This window comes from Chrysoperla carnea, chromosome 5 (assembly GCF_905475395.1).
Source record: "Chrysoperla carnea chromosome 5, inChrCarn1.1, whole genome shotgun sequence".
In the NCBI taxonomy this organism is placed as follows: domain Eukaryota; kingdom Metazoa; phylum Arthropoda; class Insecta; order Neuroptera; family Chrysopidae; genus Chrysoperla; species Chrysoperla carnea.
The window spans coordinates 46,373,856-46,397,080 of NC_058341.1; the positions used below are offsets into that span (position 1 = coordinate 46,373,856).

The following is a 23,225-nucleotide window of genomic DNA, read 5'->3' on the forward strand; positions in this document are numbered from 1 at the left end:
TCGAAGCTTTTTGTGGGACTTTCAACAATTCAATCAATCAATGATCAACGATCCTCTTTCGCCAATACTTCCTCGAGCATGTACATCTTTGTACATTCTTAATCTGGACTTTCTTTTGTTTCTCTCAAGTTTTCCAAATCTTTCTTAGTCCTACTTTTTATATAATAACACTCCTATATTAATCAATGCGTACCATTGGCCCGTGAGGCTTTTTTTTGCAATATCTGATTTCCAGACGGTACAAAAACTTTAAATGCGTTAATAAGAGACTACATTTGTATGGGATACGCACTAGAGATTACAAGAAATATCTTTGCAGATTACGTTACTTTCTCTATTTTTTAGAAGTTCGATTATATCAAGAACTACCTAAAATAAATCATAGGTCACATTATTTAATCTAAAGAACAATCAAAATATTAAAACTCACTAGTGAAATTTACATAACTTAAAAAATTCCCGAGAAGTTTTTCGAGTACGGAACCCTAAATTCGCACTTGAAACGTATATAAGAACACTCTCCATTAAATTACCTTTCTCCAAACTGAACCCATTTTGAGGATAATCTCCTATTTTTTAGTTGTTACGGGTAGAGAACACAATACTCGCACTTGAAACATAGTGAAGAACACTCCCCATTAAATAACATTTCAAACGAAACAAAAAAAATCCAAATTGGTTCATCCGCTTACTCGCTATAATGCTACAGACAGAGACACACACATAGCGATCAAACTTATAACACCTGTTTTTTTGTTCGGGGGTTAAAAAGATATCGAAATAGTTCAGCGTTTGACCTAATTTATGACAATTTATTTTTGTTGAATAAAATTCCAAATCACTATTTAAAATAATTCCAATAAAGATATTTTGTAGGAAAGATTCATGTAAAGCTTATATTTTATATCGATATATTATATTAAGTATAGCTCCAAGGAAAGAAATTAAGTGAAAGATGAACACTTTTTCACAACTGTGGCTCTTAATTCTTTGAAATTGCAGCCCTACCAAACGTAAAAATATACAACAACTTTCCAATTTTCCAGGTGAATACAATAATTGCTAATCAGGAAATTAAAAATTAAGTATCCATAATAAACCACGTTTCCAGTCAAATAAACACTTGTAAAATAATAATCTAAAAATAATTATTATTACACAGTGTTTAAAACACTATTAATTTCATTTTAATAATTTTTCCCTATGTCTCACACCATTCTTTGCAGACACAAGCATCATCAATTCATATAATTTGTACCCAAAAATAAGTCACTGATTCAATAATAATTTTACACTGCAATAAAAACGTATTAGATGAGTCGTCTTTTCTATAAATTATTACAAACTATAAATAATTTGTAAATATATATTTAAAATATAAAAAAAAAAAAGATTTGTTCTAAATTTCACGGTTCTTTCAGAAAAAAAACATCAAGGTCATTTTACATAAAACACAGAAATTAAATCTTTTAGATTTTATTATATAATAGTTTTTTTTTTATGTATTGACGAATTTTATATGATGAAAAATATAATATATAATAAACTGTTGGAACCGAGCTAAAAATTCTCATCAATATTCCACATTTTTTAACCCCCGTACTAAAAAAAAGGGGGTTTTATAAGTTTGACCGCTATGTGTATGTGTCTGTCTGTTTGAGGCATCGTAGCACCTAAGCGAATGAACCGATTTTGACTTTTTTTTGTTCCGTTTGGAACGTAATTTAATGGAGAGTGTTCTTAGCTATGTTGCAAGTGCGAGTTTATGGTTCCGTTCTCAAAAAAACTAAAAAATTAAGGATGATCTTCAAAATCGGCTCAATTTTGAAAAGGCTTCAAGGAAAACGATAATTTTGTGGAGAGTGTTCTTAGATATGTTTCAATTGTGAATTTAGGGTTCCGCACCCGATTTTTTTTCGGATTTTATTTTTTTGGTAAAATTCCCTTGTTGTTTCAATTCAGCTAAAATATATTCTATTTATTCGAATGCAGTCATTTTTCTCGAAAACTATTTTTCTCAATCCAAGAGACTAAAAATGTTTTTGAAATTGTACTGATTTTTAGTAAAAGTTTCAGGTAAAAAAAATTTAAGTCAAAACTGATTCTGTGTTAGATAATGTCTCATCAAAGAAGCTTTTCGTGTTTTTTTCTACGTTACCATTCGCCTCATTGTAATCCTGTTGTTTTTCATGCATTTAATCACTATTAATTTCCATTTAATCGTTCACCTTACCGTTAATTATTAATAAAATAAGAATAAAAGGAGAACAAGAAAATATCATCATCAAAGTGTATTTAAAATAATTAATAAAATGTAAATAAATTCTTGTGTAAGTCATTTACAACGTTTTTGGTAGAAATATTAGAAGTATCATTAAAAAAAGAATTTATACTTAAATGAGTTTTTATTCATTTGAAACTCATCATCACACCTTTTGCCAAGGTCTAGGGTAATCAACTATATATACTTCACTCACTGATGTCTGTTCTTATGGTTCATTTTCGATGATCTATAATGACTACGAGGAAGTAATCCAGAAAATGGGAAGTTTTGCGATTTTTAAAGTGTAATACTAACGGTGGTATAAAAAGGTGGATTTATATTAAGTTTGAGAGACAAAAAAATCGATAATAATCAATAAACTCTAGGCAAAAAGTTTGTATACATGCCAATTTAAAATCCTATAGTTTTTTAATAACAATTTTTATTGAATTATTTCGTTTATTTATTAAAAGCGACACCTTTTTGAGAATCTTACATTTTATTCGTGGAAAATGGTTCAACTTTGTTCATTCTAGAATATCTAAAAAACTATGCATTATTCGATAAAACTTTATAAGACATTTTTTGTTCAGAGCATATTTTTCAATCGAATTTTGTAGTCGTTCGAGAATTTTTGAAGGTAAATTAAAGGCGTTGAAAAAATAAATGGATTAAAAAAAATTATAGTAATTTCAATCCTGATCAAATGTATGAATGAAGTGCCTAAAACTGTTTTTTTAAAATTTAAGCCTATTTCTGACCATGATATTGACTGGTAGACGTCATGTGCGATTTTCCTAACATACTCCAGGCTGATATTTTCATTTCATGATTTTACAAGAGGATATCCGTTGTTGTCTCGCGTAATAATTAGTCTATAGATAACGGAACATTTTTCTTCACCACTCAGTGGATACATACATATTTAGTTTTTACCAAAAATGATCAAAATGAATATTTTAATTTAATTTTTTTTTTATTACATTTTTTAATAAATTTAATTTATAATATCAGTCAAGTCTAGAATATTTTTCAACAAGATAATTGCGGAAAAGAATTTTTATTAGACAATAGATTTAATAATAGGCACCACTTTTTTGCATAATTTTTTTATATCTATTATTTTATCAACAATGATTCATAATTCTAGATAAATTTTTTTTGTGATGTTTACGTAAAAAAAAAGTAATATTTTTGACCTCAAAAAAATTAGTGTTAAAGAAGGGAAACTTGTTTAACAAGAATTTACTTAAAATATATGTATACATACAATAGGTAATGTGTTATGATTAAAAAATTTTAATTTATGTGTGTATTTGCTAAAATCACATATTGTTGTTTTTGTATCGGAGTTTTGGAGAGGTCAATAACTTAAAGTTAAAGTAAATGTTGACTTTTTTACAAATAAGTTAATATGTGGGTATACAAATTAAATCTAATCTACTTTATTTTTGGTTATCGTGTGTGTTTTATCAATTTTCATTCATATTTATACGTTTTAACGTTTTTTTTATTGTAAATCAGCAAAAATTCTATCCACTTATTCAAAGGTTCTATATCTAAGACATAATTAAGATATAAAACGAAATTTTTCAAATTTTGATAGCTTTTATCTAAAATTTGTTATCTGTTAAAAATAGGAAATATTGATAAACGATTTCTTTTTATCAATTTTTAATCTTTAAATACAAAAATATTTTAATAACAGATAAATTGAATTAATTTTTATAAATATTTTGACTTCACATTTGTGACTAAATAACATTTATGATTAACTAGCTATAAATTGTAAACGGAATTCCAAAAACCACCCAAACCCGCCATAACTCATCCCCTATTAACAAAAAAACAACTAATTGGGTTGAGTGAATTTGATTGAGCACGAGTTAGGACGGGGTACCCTACTCGAGCTAATTTTCTTAAAATATTGTTATCTAACGTTTCTTCAAGTTGGTAAATCGCCATTAAAATAAGTTTATCCATTTTTAACAGAAAATTAAGTTGGATTCAAGCAATATTTGTATGGAGTTAAAATGGTAACCGTTCTTAAAATTAATATTTCACCTAGAATTTATTTAATAATCAAAGTCGTGAGGTATTGAACCCATGAAAAGAATTATTTTTTTAATTACCAAAGAAATTTTCCCATGGTTATTAACTGTAATTAAATTTATCATAAATTTAAATATTTTTTTGTAGCACTATTTTTTTTTTAATTCATAAAATTGAACAAGCATAAGAATTTCTTGTTGCCAAATCCGAAAAAAATTTACAATCAATTTACAAAACAATAGATTTAAAGTACTTAAATCATAAAATTAGATGATACTATTGCAATTTCCATTGGTTCTTTGACATACGTTGAACTTAGCAGGCCCAAAAATAGCAGAAACAACCGATGTGCTAGAAAATATAGAGAACTAAAATCAGAAAATATTGTATCCTCTTCGTATGGTTTCTTTTACAACTAATAGCTGTCTAATTTTTTCCTAATGAAGTTGTTTACTCAAAATTAATATAATAATTTAAGAAATATATGATCCTATTTCATGTTGAACCATAATTTCGATATTATTATTACACAAAGTTTAAAGAAATTAAACTTGACTTGCTAAATACCCATAAATCTTAATAGATATTTTTTTTGTTGAAAAAAATTGGAAATATAAATATACCATTTTAAACGATCAATTACTTTACGGTTTATAACTTTTTAACACGCTATATCGTTTGAGGTTATTTTTATGTGGTAAAAACCACTGGAAAAATTTTTATACAAAATTTACGATATTATGTCATGACAAAAAGTCTAGTCATTAAAAAATGTATTCATAAAAACTAACTGTACCATTTGTCGGCAATAGTTTTTTACTTTTATACTACTTCTACCAGTAAATAAAAATTCTTATCGATTCGTTAAATATGATGGAAGCGCAATGAAATTGTGTAGTATATGAATTTTTACAGCGAACTGTGAGTTTATTTGCGCTTCCACCATATTTATTTAACTGGAGTTAATATAGGAGCTGGAAACGTCACGGAAAAGTTTATTTCAAAACGATTGAATTTTGAAAATTTCTTTTCATATTAAAACCAGGTAGGAATAAAGTACGCCAAACACATGCGAGCGAATACTACGTTTATTTATGCGCATTTCTGAAAATACCTGCGAAAAGTTATCTTTATACCATATATGTATATATAAAATATACATAGTATATTAAGTTTAGTCCCAAGTTTGTAACGCTTAAAAATATTGATGCTAATCACCTTTAAAGTCCATTTCCGGTTGTCTGTCTGCCTATCATCACGATTACTCAAAAACGAAAAGAGATATCAATCTGAAATTTTTATAGCGTGCTGAGGATGTAAAAAGTGAGGTCAAGTTCGTAAATGAGCCACATAGGTCAATTGGGTCTTGGGTCCGTAGGACCTATATTGTAAACTGTTAGTGATAGAACAAAAGTTTAAATTTAAATGTAAAAAATGTTCCTTATAGAAAAATAAACTTTTGTTTGAAACATTTTTTCATAAACATCACTGTTTACCCATGACAGCGCAAATTGTATAGTATGTATTATCAGTTATATATGTGTGACATGTATGTATGTGTAAAGTGACAAAGTAATCAACACTGTCTATATATGGTATTTCAACAATTAGCTCAGTCAATTGTTTGTTTTCACTTGTTTTAAAATGATTTTAAGATAATTTATTATTTTTCACGTTCGTGAGGTCATTTGAAGCAATCTGATCGGAACCGAATGTGATATTAATCAGGCAGAATATAATGAGTCACTTTTTTGCTAAAATCTCCGAGTACTTTATTTGAATCTAAGCTTTATTGACAATTTTAATAGAGAAAATCCAACTTTTAATTAGTAACTGAAATGTTAATATGTGGTTTTATCCGCATATGTATTGTATCAACTCATCTACACAATTTTGCCTCAAAGCTTTTATTGTCTACTCTAAAATGTAAATTACTGTTGTATATTGCAACTGTGCTACCATATGTTTAAAATGTATGAAAGATATCAACGTAAAGCTACGTATAAAAAAGCGAATGAAGAAAGGACTTTCTTTTATAATTATTTCACATAAGTAAGCAAGCTTTAGTTACATGTAAATAGCATCGTGTTTTATATAGTAAGTAAACATATAAAGAGGAAGCTTTTATGGAAGCTTTGGCACAATAAGATTTCTTTTTTTCTGTACTCCAGTAAACGAAGCTGAAATCTCTAAATTCTTTCCTATAGCTCTAATTGACCTGAAAATTTGGAATTAAACTTTTTTCATCCTCTAGAACAAAAGTCGTGTGGTGCTTTTGCCCAGGGGATGGTAAATACCCCTTCTAAGGGGTGGAAAAATATAAATTGAAAACAGGAATCGATAGAACGATAAAACCTTAGCAAAAAGTGTCATCTAATTATATTTCGAAAAGTCAATACTTTCCGAGTTATTGGCGATTGAATTTCGGAAAATTTGACGATAAAAAAAAATGTCATACTACTTTTAAAAAACTATAAAATCTTGAAAATGACAAAAGTTTCAAGTCATTTGCACAAAAGTAACGGATCTATAATGAAAAGAAAGCTTGTCTTATCTTTTTTTATGTTTTATTCAGCACAAAAACTGATAAATTTACCACATTGCTATTTTCAACATGTATTTTTCTATCCCCTAGAAGGGGAATTTCTTTTGATCTAGAGGGTAAACAAAGCTAGTAATTTTTCTTATTTTATCGACACTTATCTGTATATCTGTGAGTCCAAAAATTACAAAAATCACATTTATGATGGTTATAGAGGTACTGTATGATTACAGGTACATTTATTTTCTCGGAAAATCATTTTAGAAGAAGAATCCATCCACTCCAAAAGAATCATTACAAAAAAAATTAAACAAATATAATTTAATGGTTCGTAGTAATATTATTCAATGTATTTTCTTCTGTCATAAAAAAATGACTCAAACATTTAATATTAACGTCTACTACTCGACTGCATAATGACTAATAAAAGTTATTTATGCTTTACAACTTTATTTACAAACTATTAAAAAAAAACATTTCATACTTAGTGCAATTCTTGCACTGAAAAACTGTTTAAGGTTACGGCTACTACTGTCATAGTTATTATAAATATATCTACAAATTAAAACATTAAATTTTTTATGAAAAGCTAATTTTTCAAAATTGTTAAAGTAGTGTTAGCAGCGAGGTGAATATTCGAACAATATTCGGTTAAAAAAATGACCAGAACTAATTCAGAGAATGCTTGTTCTCCAAAACAAGGATTTTGGTACAAGAAACATGTGTCCGGAAACGCTCTTCTCATAAAAAATTAGAAATTCCTCCGAGAAGAATTCATCTTATCCAAAATTAGAAATTTTGCATAGGATGTTCGAATTCCTAACAAATATACGTCGGGTTTTTAAAAAATTGTTTCTGAAAAAGATATTTTTTTAGAAACATTTTTGCTACAGTTCTTTGATAGTTTTGATGTATTTCTCACAATCTGCTAAAGGAACACCAGAGCTTTAAATAGTTAAAATAATTTTCGTGAAAATATCAACAACATTTGATCATCCAAATTTTTCTAAAACGGATTCGGTTGAAATTCAGAATGGTATGCAAAGTTTCTAACGTCTGTAGCTTTGAAGGGAAATGTTTCTGGAAAAATGCTCTTGATTCCAAAATATTTTTTTTTTGTGAATATAATCACTTCCTAGATTATTGACCATTTATTGTGATAAATCCGTTATAAGATGATACTGCAGAAAACTTTGTTGAAAATAAGATGTTTTAAAATTTTTATCTATTGATAAAACCCGAAGAAAGTGGTACAGTAAGGTGTCCCATTTTGTCGTTTCTGCTTCAGAAGGAGCTGAAAAGTATATAACAGTTAAACCTGCAGTTAAACTTGGTGAAAAGTCAGCGTATCACACAATAATTCATTTTTAGTGAATTTTCTGAGAATATTTTGAGAAAAGTGTGTTCTTTGCAAAATAACTCAGCATGTTCTTTGCAAAATAATCCGCTTTTAATAGATTTTCGGAAACATAATGTCAGTATTAAGATTATATCAGTAATGAAAATACATCAAATGTCGATCGACCCTATCGCACGGGTCTTTCGATGAACAGAGTTACCTTTAATAGTTCTGGTAAACCGAAGCATAAATATTTTTCGTACAAAGAACATAGAAGTTTAACATACAGTTAGACTCATTTTTTGTTTAAATTTATTTTTGAAGTGAAAACTTCTTTAGCGGCGTTGTACACTTTTTTTGTAATGGGTAAAAAATGTTAAACTCGCGACAGGGTCACGTGTCCTGATCGAAAATTCGTAAGATCTTGCCACAGTCAGTACACAGGTTCGCATCCGATCACCGAAGTTAAGCAACATTGAGCACAGTCAGTACTTGGATGGGTGACCGCTTGGGAACACTGTGTACGGTTGCCTTTTTATTAAAAATATATTTTTTTATTCATTTATTATCATGACGCATCTGCATTACTTCAAAAAAAATTGGAAAAAGCTTTTATGAATTGCCAATGATTTTGAGTGGAGATTTCAACATAAACTTTGCAGACGATAAAAATCAACTATTAATTGAATTTTTAAATAATGAATTTGGTTTAACTATGTCAAATGATCGCAATGTTAGCACAACGAAATACAAAACTGCTATTTATGCGGTCTTTATTAGACATTTAAATAGGTTCGAATCAAAACTGTTCGTTTCTTACTTCAGCTATCATAAACCGATCGTATCAGGTTCTGGTAGTAATGATGGGGAAAACGTCGTCGAAATTATGGATGTACACTCACTGTCAAAAAAAGTGCCACAGTTAAAACATTCTAAGCGTACTCATCATATGTTATGTTATAATAGTAACACTTAGAATGTTTTAAAACGAGCAGTTTTTGTGACATTGAGTATACGTTGATTTTTCTAAGAGATAAACATTTTAATGTAATATAAAATGTCATGTTTGTGTACGATAGCCCAATAAATAAATATTGTATTCTACCACATAAATGAGAGTCCTTTTATACTGCTAATTAAAGCAATTCTTGCAAAATTATTCCCTAACCATTCCAAAATATCGAAAATGCACAACGTTAATATTCAAGTTTTCACTTCTGCCGGCACTCCCAGAGTGCAACACGTCGTTTTTTTTTTTCAGTTTTCTACCTTCAATATTTTTGGTAATCTACAGTATATATGTAGGGTTTCCGTACAGGAATGTTGTGTGACGTTTAAATCAGATTTTCTTATGATATGTATTTGGTGTTTACTTTCTACATGGTTCTGCACTTTTTTGATGTAAACAGCAATGTATTATATAGTATACATTTCACATTAAGAAAATATATTGTGGAATGTATGTACACCTACTCAAAACAAAAAAAAATATGTCTACCTTAGTTATGATGTCTGTGTTTATAACAATTATTCTTTGTTCTTAATGAAGTCACTATAGTTTTTTTTTTTTTTTTTATAATAATTAATATAAAAGAATTCTTGTAATGTTTTAAGTTTGAAAAAAAGTTTATACGAATGACTTATGTATTACATAGACACAAAAATTTGTTGATAACTCATCATCCTGCGGGATAAAAACAAGGGTTAATGTAATTTTAAGATGTAAATTTTGTTTTATTTTAACAAAAGCAAAAAGATATTCGACAATCTTTGTTAGTTTAAAGTATCGGTTTGTTGTAGTTAGTCTAGTAGTAAAGCCCAACACAATAATGTAGCAAAAATATTTTTATATAGGAACATGTCACATTGGAGAGTTACAATAATTCGGTTATTATACCATGCATATATGTAATATGCAAGGTATACTAAGTTTAGTCCCAAGTTTGTAACGCTTAAAAATATCGACAACAAAAATTTTATATCGACATACGCACAAAATTTTGGTAAATGTGTTCATAAAAACACCTAATTAGTCGATTTTCGGTTGTCCGACCGTCCGTGCGTCCGTCTGCCAACACGATAGCTCAAAAACGAAAAAAGATATCAAGCTGAAATTACAGTGTACTCAGGACGTAAAAAGTGAGGTCGAGTTCGTAAATGAGCAACATAGGTCAATTGCGTTTTGGGTACGTAGGACCCATTTTGTAAACCGTTAGAGATAGAACAAAAGTTTAAATATAAAAAATGTTCCTTATAAAAAATTACAAACTTTTGTTTGAAACATTTCCTAATGCGTAACCATCACTGTTTACGCATTAGGACGCAAATTAAGCGTAAATTGTATAGCATGTATTATATGGAAATATGAGTTATATATGTGTGACATGTATGTATGTGTAATGTCACAGTGTGATCAACACAGTCTATACATGGTATTTTAACAATTAGCTCAGTCAATTGTTTGTTTTTACTTGTAAAGTATAGAATTCACGAGAAAACGAGAATTCACTCTAATTTACTAGGTATTCAATTTGTTATTTTTAATAAGATGAAGCGAATACCCTTAAAATTGTACATCGTCAATTTCGAATTCATGAATGAGTTTGCTTATTATTTTCAAAAATTATAATTTGAATCAAAAAAGGATTTTTTAACGAGTTATGGTCCATTATTTAACTCTTGATCCTTAATATAAAATGAGAATTTTGTTTGAAGATGTTTGCACATGATATAAATTGAAAAAAAAAACAGTTGTGAAAGAAATGAAAGAAAATGGTTTTAGTTTGTCATCATTGAATAATTAATCTTGTAAATAAAAAAGGATTCATTGACCCATTTTTTTTAATGTCGAAACCAATATATTATATTAAATTGGATAACATTTTTGTGTGTAAATTAATTTACTTCTGTTCTCAAAGAGTTAAGCGTTTAAGTATATGAAATATATCAAGGTATATTAAGTTTAGTCCCAAGTTTGTAACGCTTGAAAATATTGATACCATCAACAAAATTTTGGTACAGGTGTTCATAAAATCACCTAATTAGTCCGTTTTCGGTTGTCTGACCGTCTGTCCGTCGATCTGTCAACACGTAAACTCAAAAACGAAAAGAGATGTCAAGCTGGAATTTTTATAGCGTGCATAGGACGTAAAAAGTGAGGTCTAGTTTTTTTTAAATGAGCTACATAGGTCAATTGAGCCTTAAGATCTACCTTGTAAAACGTTAGAGATAGAACAAAAAGTGTAAAAAAATTTTTCTAAAAAAATTAACAACTTCTGTTTGAAACATTTTTTCGTAAGCATCACTGTTTACCCGTGAGAGCGCAAATTGTATAGTATGTATTACATGGAAATATCCATTATATATGTGTGACATGTATGTATGTGTAATATGACAGAGTAATCAACATTGTCTATGCACGGTATTTCAACAATTAGCTCAGTCAATTATTTGTTTTCACTTGTTTTTAGGTGACTCTATCAAAGGAGCCACCTGCAAAAACTGTACAAAGATGATAAAATTTTTTCACAATTTTTCTAAAAAATTCTTGTTAAGGAGCCTCATAATCAATTTTTATTCCAATTTTTTACTGTTGACCACTCGCCTAGGCGTATAATAACGTATAAATGAAACCATTCCTGTACTAACTAAAAGCCTTAAAACACTCACATTTTATAACCGAAGTGTTTAGTCGTTGAGATTAAAATATTGTAAACCAGCATCATTAAAATAAAGTCGACCAAACCAGACCACCGTATAATATAACTTTGGATGTAAATACCCAAACAAAAAACCACTGTTAAGATGAATTGTTATAAGATTCACTTTTATTGTTGTTGTTGCTTGTATAATAATAATAATAATAATCATGTTATTTATATGATGTGATAATGAAATATGCCGCGAACCGCAAATCACTATTCACTTTTTTATTTATTAATAAATAACCGTTAATTCATTTCTTATGAGTTGTAAAATGATTTTTAAATTTATATAGGATGTTTGATTAAAATTTATGGTTGTTTAGAAGATATTTTTATTCTGAACTCGTGTATTTAGAGATTAAAACTTAAACCATTTTAAGATTGCAAGGTAGCGATTTTTACCAGTCAATATTCAAAAATATGACTTCAAAAAAATGTTTAATAAAAAAATCCATCGAATGAGATACTTTGCGTTGACACTAGCACAATTTTTCATGCAAAAAATCGCTAATTACTGAACAAGTAATACAAAGTAAAATGAAAAAGCACACTAGGTAAAAGCTGATATAGAAAATTCGCAAGTCTTACAAAATGGTTTGTCTTAGAATATAGGACCCATTTATCACAAAATTTTGTACTATTATAAATTGGAAAACGGATATGGCAAATATTTTTGTACAAAGAAAATCAAAAGAAGTGAGATTATTGGGTGATTTCCTTTTAAATATAATTCTTAATTTCAATTTTTTATTTATTTTCATTTCAAAGCCTCATATGTCAATTAGATATCAAAACTTTTCATGATTTCGGACCATCAAACCATAAAAAGCCCTCATTGCTAAATAATAACGCCCATAAAATGTCTCTTATAATTCACTTCTTAATATCATATGATAGGAGTAAATTAAAATATAAGATTAGTAGCTAAATTCGTGCTTTGCTCTAGCAACTATAGATTCACTGGAACTTCGGGATACAAAGTGTGAATAAAACCACCGCTGACGCTACCTTCATATGTGTCTTCCCGTGACCTCCGCCATTCAAATTTCAATTTTGTGTCTAATTTTCAAATATCTTTGTGGTATCAGATTGGTGATACCTATTTTTTCATCGATATCATAGTTTTCTACAATTTTAGATTATTTAAACACTCAAAGCTGTATCGAAAAAATCCATTATTAACTAATCAAAGTACTTAAAAGGTTAAGCGCAGTCCCGAGGTTAGCCAACGCGAAACCCTGAGCCGTGCTTTTTTTGCAAATCCTTTTTAGACATAGAAGTGAACCTTGCGAGCTTTTTGTTTTGCAAATGTGTCAATGACAGTGTCGAAAACAACAGAACGCTAAATGTCCTAAGCAATAGTTTATCTCAAATAGCTTTTGATCAATTTTAATTTTGAGAACGATTTTTCTGCACTCGCTTTCACGTTATTTTGAATTATTTAAATTACTCACTTCTTGCATGTGAAGAGGCTATTCTTAGCGCAAGGCTCTGGGTGGTGGCCCATTTGCCGCATCTAAAACTGTCACTGATTTAGCGTAAAACATTCAATAATTTTTGTCCATAAAAAATTATAAATAAGATTATTATAAGAGACTATTTTTCCAGTGAACACTCTATATAAATAATAGTATATTCATATGTTACATATTATAAAAGTATATTTTAATTTGTTTAAAATGTTCATCGTATCGGTATCGGTTGACTGTTATCTATTTATTTATACAAACAAGTTATTATAAAGAGGAATATACCTTTACCTACCTATCTAATTACAATTGAATACTTTATTGTTTGCATCTTCTCTTTAAAAGTATTTTTATATACCTACTAATACTATGCCATGGCAGGCAGTATTTACTATATGTATAATATACGGTAGTATGTATATAATATGACAAACAATGGTTTTTGTTATAGATATTATCTTACGTAATATATAACTGCAAATATGTATAAATAATATAAAGCTTTTTATTTATGTTTTATACATATGTTGTACAGAAAAACATGTTTTAAAAGATATATTCGAAAGAAATATAATATAATCCGAAAAAATATAGAAATAAATAATAGTTTAAAAAAACTAAGAAACACGCTTTTGTAACTAGCTAAACTAAATGTGAGAAAATAATTTCTTTCAATTCAAAAAAACCATTTTATCGTAAAAAAGCTTGGGATGTTAACTTTCAATTATTATATATATTTTATTGATATTTTATTTATTTTTTTATAAAATATCTCAAAAAGCACCCCCAAGCTTTTTTACGATAGAATGATTTGTTTAAATTTAAAGTTATTTTCTACGTTTTAATTCAGCTTTTTACAAAAGCGTGTGTCTTAGTTTTTTAAACTATTATTTATTTTGTGTTTTTTAGACTATTTTTTATTCACAAAAATTCAGTAAAAATATGGTGGGAGCGCAAATAAATGTATATATTTTCAGATATGGAAATCGTTCGTTATTTTCAGATATGCAAAGCCTGATCAGGATAATCAAAGAAACTTATTAAATTATTGTATTGTCATCGATTCTTGATAAGTAAGCCAAATTTCGAGTTAATCCAACGTTTTAAAGGGGGTGAAATCAGTTATTTTCGTAACAATATACGAGCCTAATTTATTTATTAAGCCTCCATATTATAAACAAAATAATTTTTAATACAAGCCTTTAAGCGGTTTATATAATTATTACATAGTAAAATGCAAACACTAAGAAGCAGTTTCACTGTAAAATACAGTAGCATCACATACATATATTATAATACACAAATATAATATTTTATTTATTTATTTAAAAAGTTTTGAACAAAATTAAATGATTAAAACAATTATTTATATTATTTTAAACATTGTGTGTACACAAGTAGTCAAAACAAAACATGGTTGTTTATGTATGTAAGATACCGATCTCAATCATAGTATTCGAATTACAAAAAAACAAAAAACCGATCATGTTTTTATGCATTTTATTTATAATACCTTTATATTTTTATTTATTTACTAGGTATATTTTTATTTATTTACTAGTATTTCCTGGCGTTGCCCGAGAATATATTTTCTATGCAGTTTCATAATTGCATCGAAAATTTTGTTTTTAAAAATGATTAAAATTTGTCGTAAATATAGAGGGGACTATCATAAAACAATAATTGATTGTCAATTGATGTGTGTGCAAATAGATTTTGTACTTATCCTAATAAATAGAGGATAATCCTTATGTTGAATTAGCTTTATTACCCATAAAAATGTAAAACTAGACTTGATACCATGATAAAATTTGAAAGTGAAATTAAAATTGATTAAAAAACAAAGAAGTTATAAGCAATCAAAGATTGTCAATGGTTTTCCATCTCCTTTTAGCAAAACAAGTTTTATATGTAATCTCTGTGGCAATACCCACATATGACTTCACTAGTGGGTATCTTCGTCTTTGTTTAGTTAAGAATTTTAAACGTTCATATCTTGAATACTAGTAAAAATTTTTAAAAACCAACTTCTCTTTTCTATTCTTTAAGTGAGAATTCTCATCTAAAGTGATAAAAAAAAATTTTGCCCAACCACCCATCTTATCCCCCATGATAAAACTAAGCACTCGAATTCAATTTTAATTGTATTTTGCAGCATTTATAAGAAAAAATTACACAGGTACCGTTGCACTTAAGGTCAAGGAAACCATAAAATCTCGTGGTACAATAAATTCGCAGTATAGTATATTTGAATGAATTTAATTAATTTTATATTAATTTCTTTAATTAAAGGTTATAAAGTAATAAAAATGGAAATAATCTATGATTTATGTTTTAAATTGTCAAAAGGTTATAAACTTATGTGATAAAATTAGAAATGACCTAGTCACTGCATCTGAAATCTTTTTTATATTACAACATAAATTCATTACAAGTTTGAAGATATTTTTCAACTATGCAAATTTTGTATTTTTCCTACTATGCAATAATTGTTTAAAAAAAACTGTCTACTTTTTACTTTCAGCTCAAAAAAAACCAAATTATATTTTAGATATTTTCTATTTCAAGTCAAGCTTAATTCGAAATGAAATTTTTTCGTATCTATATATAGTCTTTATATAGTCTCAGAACCGAATCTATGTCTAGTTTCCTGAAGATTCGTTTGTGGTATTGAGCTCGTAGACGTATGAACCAAATTTGGATTCTTGCTTTGATTTTCTACAATTTTGTTTCTTATAAAAGTTTTAATTTTTCAACTAATATTAATCGAGAAATAATTTGCCCTATCTGGTTCATGCTATATGCCTATAGCCCTATAAATAATTAGCCCTATCTGGTAAATGCTAAATGCAAAGATGTCGCCATTTTGAGCAAAATAGGTTTGATTTCTATGGTATTATAAAAGCTATAGCCAATCGTAGACTTTCGGTCAGGCTATATATGGCCTAAAAAAAAAATTTCATTGTATTAGCTTAACACTCCCTTGAACACTTATATATAATATTTACGAGTGAATCCAAACCGCAGCCAATTTAATTACAAATTTTTTTAAAAATTAATAATCTTCTTTTTTTTGTCAGATTACGGAAAATTAATTTTAAAACTATAATATAAAAACCATGGCAGATATTACTAATTATGAAAATATTTTTGATACTATCAAATAGCCTATTTACATAAATTTACAAGCGGGAAATCAAACTTTACTGCTTACAGCAATCATATCAATTTATTTACACACTTAATCATAATTTAAATGGAACAATTAGCTTTTTTCCAGAAAATAAGTAAAAAAAATTCCATTCGTAATTCGTCACGTTAATTTACATTAATATAAACCATATTTGCGATAAAAGTTATATATGTTATTGTTTTTTCCAAGATATACGACTTTTTTTATCAAACCATATAAAATTTAACAAGCCATATGGCAGATGTGATGTTTAAAGATCAGACCAATAACTCTCTGATACAATTAAGTTATTGTACGTTGGTAAATTATATTAAAATTAAAGTTTGTGTATTATTAAATTATCGTAATTTAGTTCTTAAACCTCATTTTGACTGAAATTTTAGCGAATCGATTCATAAAATCGAGTTAACTTGTTATTAAAACTTTGACCTTAAATTCATTCACATTCGATTTTTGAGATAAAAAATACATCAAACTTTCTATCAAAAAAATAAATTTTTAATCATAATAAATTTAGAACAACGTATAATTTACGAATTTCTTATCAAAAACTTTTTTATAAATAATTAAAAAGCCAATTTAACAATAATTTATTGTACCTAAATGTGATTATTGATTAACTATGAAGGCTATTTTTTTATATTCTTATAATCATTTTATAAGTGGCACGTAATTGCGTCTTTACAATATGTATTAAAACTTATTAATGATTAATTTACAACTTATAACAGTTTATTAATTATTTTTATTTTATTTTTTATTAATATATTTATAATAATTAACATGATTTTAAACATATTGTAAATTGTTGTATAGAATCAATTTTAATAATTATATAGTTTATTACAGAGAGTTATTTATAAATTGAAAGAATTTTTACAATAGAATTTGAATTAAATGAACTAAGGAAAAGTTGATTAGATTGATTTATTTTTCGACATAAATTATAATTTTAACAGGTTTATATCTTTCTGTCAATAAATCATACCATTTGTAGAATTTCCATTTTAAAGAGTTTAAAAATTTTTGGGGCCTCAAAAGGCATTGTTAAGTAGATCTAATTAGTACAGGAAAATAGATTATTTACATGAAAACCGGGAAATATGTATGAATTAAAAGAAGGTACGATATAGCCAAATTTCCTCTAGTAGTTACAATATTATCATACTCTCAGTTCTCCTAATTTTACTCATAATACGTATCTATAGATAATTATTCATAGATAAATACTTTTCTTTAGGACTGGAAGAATTTTATCCGTAATTAAAATTAAAACTGTCCTTGTTAGTAATCCAAATTTCATGGTGTAGACAGAAGAATTGGCTTTATGTTTTTTTACATATGGGTATAAGCAGGTTCTGCTTCCCCAAAATAGAATTATGACTTTCATGCAGGAGGAACGACTTTATTTTAATTTTTATAAAAAGTTTATTGTAAGATATAATTATAAAATATGAATGGTGTTGGCGCAGGAAAATTAAATTTTTTTTTGTTTTTTATATGTATATTTTCTTTAATTGAATCAAATTTCAATACTATCGTGTGTACTGTATATTAATTAATTGCTATCATACTGTAATTATACTTTTGCACCCCCATTACAATCCCTTATTAATTTAAAAAAAGAAACGTTATTACATCCTTTTTTACTCTCTTTACATGTCAGATGATTCTGTTTAATGTAAATTTAAATTTTGCATAAAAACAATAACGTATTTCTTATTTAATAAATATCTAGTTGTTGTTCTATTCAAAAACAGATAAACGTAATAATCAGGTACGTCGTCGAATATCATAATTATCCAAACAAAAGTCGCTCGTAAAATCCGGTTTGCAAAAAATATCTCGAAAATAAAAAAAAAAACTGAGACAATTTTCTAAAAATAAAGCTCTAAAATATTTTTCCTAGTAGTTATCATTCCCGCTTCCAATTCCCATTCCACCTATAATGCTTTACGAACTTCCCTTTATAAAAATTATAATTGCTTAGACAGAATGAATTATTTATTAGTTATTGCAATTAATTATAAAGTGTTTATATAATACGGGTACATAGTATGAAGTGTATCAGAAATCTTCTTTATCCCACATAAAATTCCACTTAAAATTTTGTTTTCACACTCTGTATAAATATTCCACACAATTGTTAAACATTATCCAACGTGTCTGCGGTTAAACACATAATAAATAAAAGCAGAATATCGGAAATAAAATTCCAATCTAATGAATTATTCATCTTTAATAAAAATGTAAAAAATTGTTAAGACTTTTTTAGCAAAAAATACAACCTACTTTAAAACATTGCCCTAAAAATGAAAATGAAAAGTAAGCGAATGAGTTATTATGTCAATCAAGGGCCAAAATTAATATCCTTGTGTAAATGGTATTAATCAATTACAGTCAAACCTGGATAAGCGAGAGTTCAAGGGAGCACAATCTCATTCTCGCTTATAGAAGTTTCTCACTATTCCCAGTTTCTCCCTAATACAGGTACATGGGTAGCGTTTCTCTCTTACAGAGGTACGCAGCAATAACAAGTCACAGCAAGTACGAATGTAGTAAATATGTATGAATGTAGTAGCCATAGTTCCTCTCAAATAATATAAATAAATAAAGCTCGACTGTCGCTTATAGAGGTATAGATAAGTAGCAGTCTCACTTACGGAAGTCCATGATGAAAAACCGACTCTCTCTTACAGAGGTTTCTGTTTCTCGCTGATAGAGGTTTTGGGAGAATAAAATGACGGGTCCTGGCTATTACTCTCACTTATAAAGTTTTCTCACTTATAAAGTTCTCACTTACCCAGGTTTGACTGTACTTGTTTCTATAAACAATTAGACATTTTAAAGTCACGTTTTGAACGTAATTTTCAGAAAAATGATTTACAATAAAAAGCTTTTATACATTACCTAAAGTACCATGATTTTTTTGACCAGTATTGTGTTTTTTTATAGAAATACCCAAGAACTAATTAAATATTTACAAAAATTCACAGAATAAATAGCATAGAAATGTTTTGAAATTCAAGGAAAAAAATAATTCAGAATTTTATCAGAATCAGGTGTATGATTGATTGACACCGATCGATTATTGTGTTACAAATAATTTTATTGCCAGAAGGTGCTATAAGTTCCAATAAATATTTTGTAGTATATTTTTTTTTTTGAGATGATGCACATACATCACGATAATTTCAAAAGTTATTTAAGAAAATTGAAAGTATTTTTATTACATTTTATGTAAATTTATATCAAACACGAGATTTAAATTCATTTATACAGAGTGTGGCGTAGTGGATGTCTTGATTCTATCGACTTGTAAACTACCTGAATAATGACTCTACGGATAATCAAAATGCAGAAGTAAATTTTTGTTATTGATGTAAAGAAAACTAACATAAAAACATAAAAACACAATAGTTTTGCTAGGGCTGTATCGTGAATCTGTGGGATCCTAGGCTAATACTACAATAGGGGCTTATCTAATTACTCAACTAATTACAAATTTGTCATAAAACTGTTATTTATAATGGTGTATAGGTATAGGAAAAAAGCAGGACAGTAAAATGACTTAGTGTTTGTATATACAAACAGCAAATGTAAGACATTAGGTTAGGCCAGGTTATTTTAGCTGTCCACAAAGGACACACTTAGGCTATGAAGCCCTTAGGTTATAGTACAATTATTGTGATACCATATATGTGCTTTACCATCTTTTCCAATGATAATTTAATTTACCAGCTCCTCCCGGCATGATCTGGTGGGGTAAAAATACCCTGGCAAGTGATTTTAATTGGCAATTTTTCCTATGCAAAAAATGTTAAATAGTGCAATTAAATCATCTGCCAGGCTATTTTAGTCCCCACCAAATCATGCCAGGCGATGATATTTCGTATGATTGAATATTAGACTTTAAAATGGTGTAGGTTTCAAAGTGCCTCAAGAACATTTTTTACATAGGAAAAATTGCAAATTAAAAATTCCATAGGTCACTAACGCCCCCCAACCTCCCAGCCAGGTTGTTGATTTCATCATCCACACATTCGCAAGTTATCAACTCTAATATTTTCAATGTGCCTCAAATATTTACTCAAAAAAGCCACTCAGCCTTAGATTAATACGTATTGTATTCAACTTTCATTTTATTCATTCAATTTTTACAATGTATTCATCCTTCAATATTTAACAAATTCTCTATATAATCGTTTTTTAAACAACTAAATTTTATTTCAAGTGTAAAAAATTATTTTTTTTAAATATTTGGTAAAAAATTTTTGCAGTTTTTAATTTTGCACGGTGTTAAATTTTTATAGTTTTATTTTCTCGAAAGACCATAAAATTCTACCTTGAATTTGATAAGAAAAATTATTTTTTAAACATATTCAGTGAAATATTATATTAAAATTAAGCAAATTAAATTAAATTTTTCATAGTAAAATTCTTCAATATGTTTTTTGTTTTCAGTCATAAAAAACATGACTCAAACATCTAATCTGAAAGTCCGCCACTCGACTGTATGCATAATAATGACTAATAAAAATTATTTACATTTTTTACAGCTTTATTTACAAAATATAAAACTATATTTTGCATACAGCCATTCAGAAAAAAAGTAGAGCATGTAAGCCAACATTCGATGAAAATCTAATCGGACTATTTAGAATAACTAGCGTTTTTTTGTGGAAGCACTGGAAACAACGTGAGATATGTATTTTTGTACCGAAAATGTTACATTGAATTACTCCATAATAAAAAGATATTTTTTAATACATACAAAGAATAAAATATTCATTCTTAATTAAAGAGAATTGAAAAAAATAAACTCGAACCAGGACTCGAACCCGAACTTCTTGGATTCATGTCAAGCGCAATACCAATTAGGCTATTCGAGTACAATTTTTCAACTCATTGAATTTTTTTTTTTTACTTTGTTTATTCACTTATTTATTATTATTACAATATTTTTTTCAATTCTCTTTAATTAAGATTACTAGACAAGATATTAGTCAATATTTAGTTTACGCTGTATGTATCATATTAAAAATCATCATTTATAACCGAGAGATCATGATGTAAATAAATATCGTATACATGATTAAAAGTAAACAAAAACAAAAAATAATATTCATTCTTAGGTAATTTTTTCAAATAATAACGAATAACCATTTTCTTGTAAAGAACCTTAGTTTGTGAAAATAAATAATAACCAATTTATTGTAGCGAGTCATAATTTATGAAAATTCATTTTTATTAATTACAATGAAAATTAAAGTCTTATTTTCATTATTTTGAGTTGGATAATCTGTCAATTATCCTAAAATTAAAGTATGTTTTTCTTCTCAGAAGGAAAATACTGTCCAATATTTGTTGAAATTTGGTTTAGTTTATGCCAAAAAGCATAATGATAAATTTTTTGTTTTTAAATTTTGTACTCACCTTACAAAGTACAACCCCCGTATCAATACGATCCATAAAATTATCCACATTTATCCCTAATTCTGGATACAATGTATGTAACCATTCAGCTAAATCTTCTTTCATTGCATACAGATACTCTTCACTAGATTTAAAAGGCCTAAATGGCCGAGCCTCTAACAATACAGCCATATTTTTTTTATTTATATATCAGGCACTTTTCAAAACAAAACAACAGAAAATAACTTTAACAACAAACCAAAAAAAAATAAATAAATAAAAGAAAATTCACTTAGTTTTTCATGACACATTCAAAAAACACATTTTGTTTTAAATGGGATTAAACGTCCTTTTTTTGGGTAATATGGTCCTGTGGTCGTTATTAACGACCCCTTTGCAGGAGGTACACTGAAATAATATTTTGTTTGTATACTCGAATATTGCGTTTAGAAGATTATCGACCGCGAGAACATGTGTATTGTAGATGATAGCATGTGTTTTGTACGGAGTTGTAGTAGTAATTTTATGTGAGTATTATATTTTGTGCGGACTGTATTAAAGCAAGCGCGATACTGACAGCCAGCATGATATTACTGCGGCTTATTTGTTGATGATGTAAAATCGGATCGAACTATTCTCGCGATATACAATGGTGGGTTACGACTTTATACGATGTTTGATTACAATATATTGTATATATTATTTATATTGTTGAGAGTTATTATTCATAACTATTAACATTTTTACCAAGGTAAAGGCATATTATTTAAAATTGAAAGTGTAAATTAAATATATATACTGTTTTCTAAAGTGCATTGTGTTTTAAATCATTCATTTTATTTCTTATCTCGTTAATTTGTGTCCTTTTTATATATTTGTTGGTGTATTTTATCTTTTAGTTAACATTCTGAATAAAATGTCATATTGTTGAAAATGTAATTGTTGTATTCATTGCTACCACCTAGTGGTGAAAATTAAATTTAAATTTTTGGAGGCAATTTATTTAATAGATCAAATATTTTTGTCGCTTTCTTGTCTGTTTTCTAAAGTGGATTCTGTTTTCAATCATTCATTTTATTTCGTATCTGATTAATTTTTGTCTTTTTATGTTTAAATATATCTTTTGGTGTATTTTATCTTTTAGTTAACATTCTGAATAAAATGTCATATTGCTAAAAATATAATTGTTGTATGCTTTGCTACCACCTAGTGGCGAAAATTGTAATTAAATTTTTGGAGTCAATTTAT

The 23,225-nt window shown here is 27.6% G+C and overlaps 1 protein-coding gene across 1 annotated transcript in view; it reads right to left on the bottom strand.

The window, feature by feature from the left end:
• The window catches only part of LOC123300346 (GAS2-like protein pickled eggs), a 242,950-nt gene extending 220,771 nt beyond the window's left edge, over nucleotides 1–22,179 (bottom strand). The window contains exon 1 of the mRNA XM_044882910.1: nucleotides 21,999–22,179. Coding sequence (XP_044738845.1) covers nucleotides 21,999–22,169 — 171 coding nt within the window. The 5' untranslated portion in view covers nucleotides 22,170–22,179. The remainder of the gene's footprint in view (nucleotides 1–21,998) is intronic.
• Nucleotides 22,180–23,225: the final 1,046 nt, after the last annotated feature.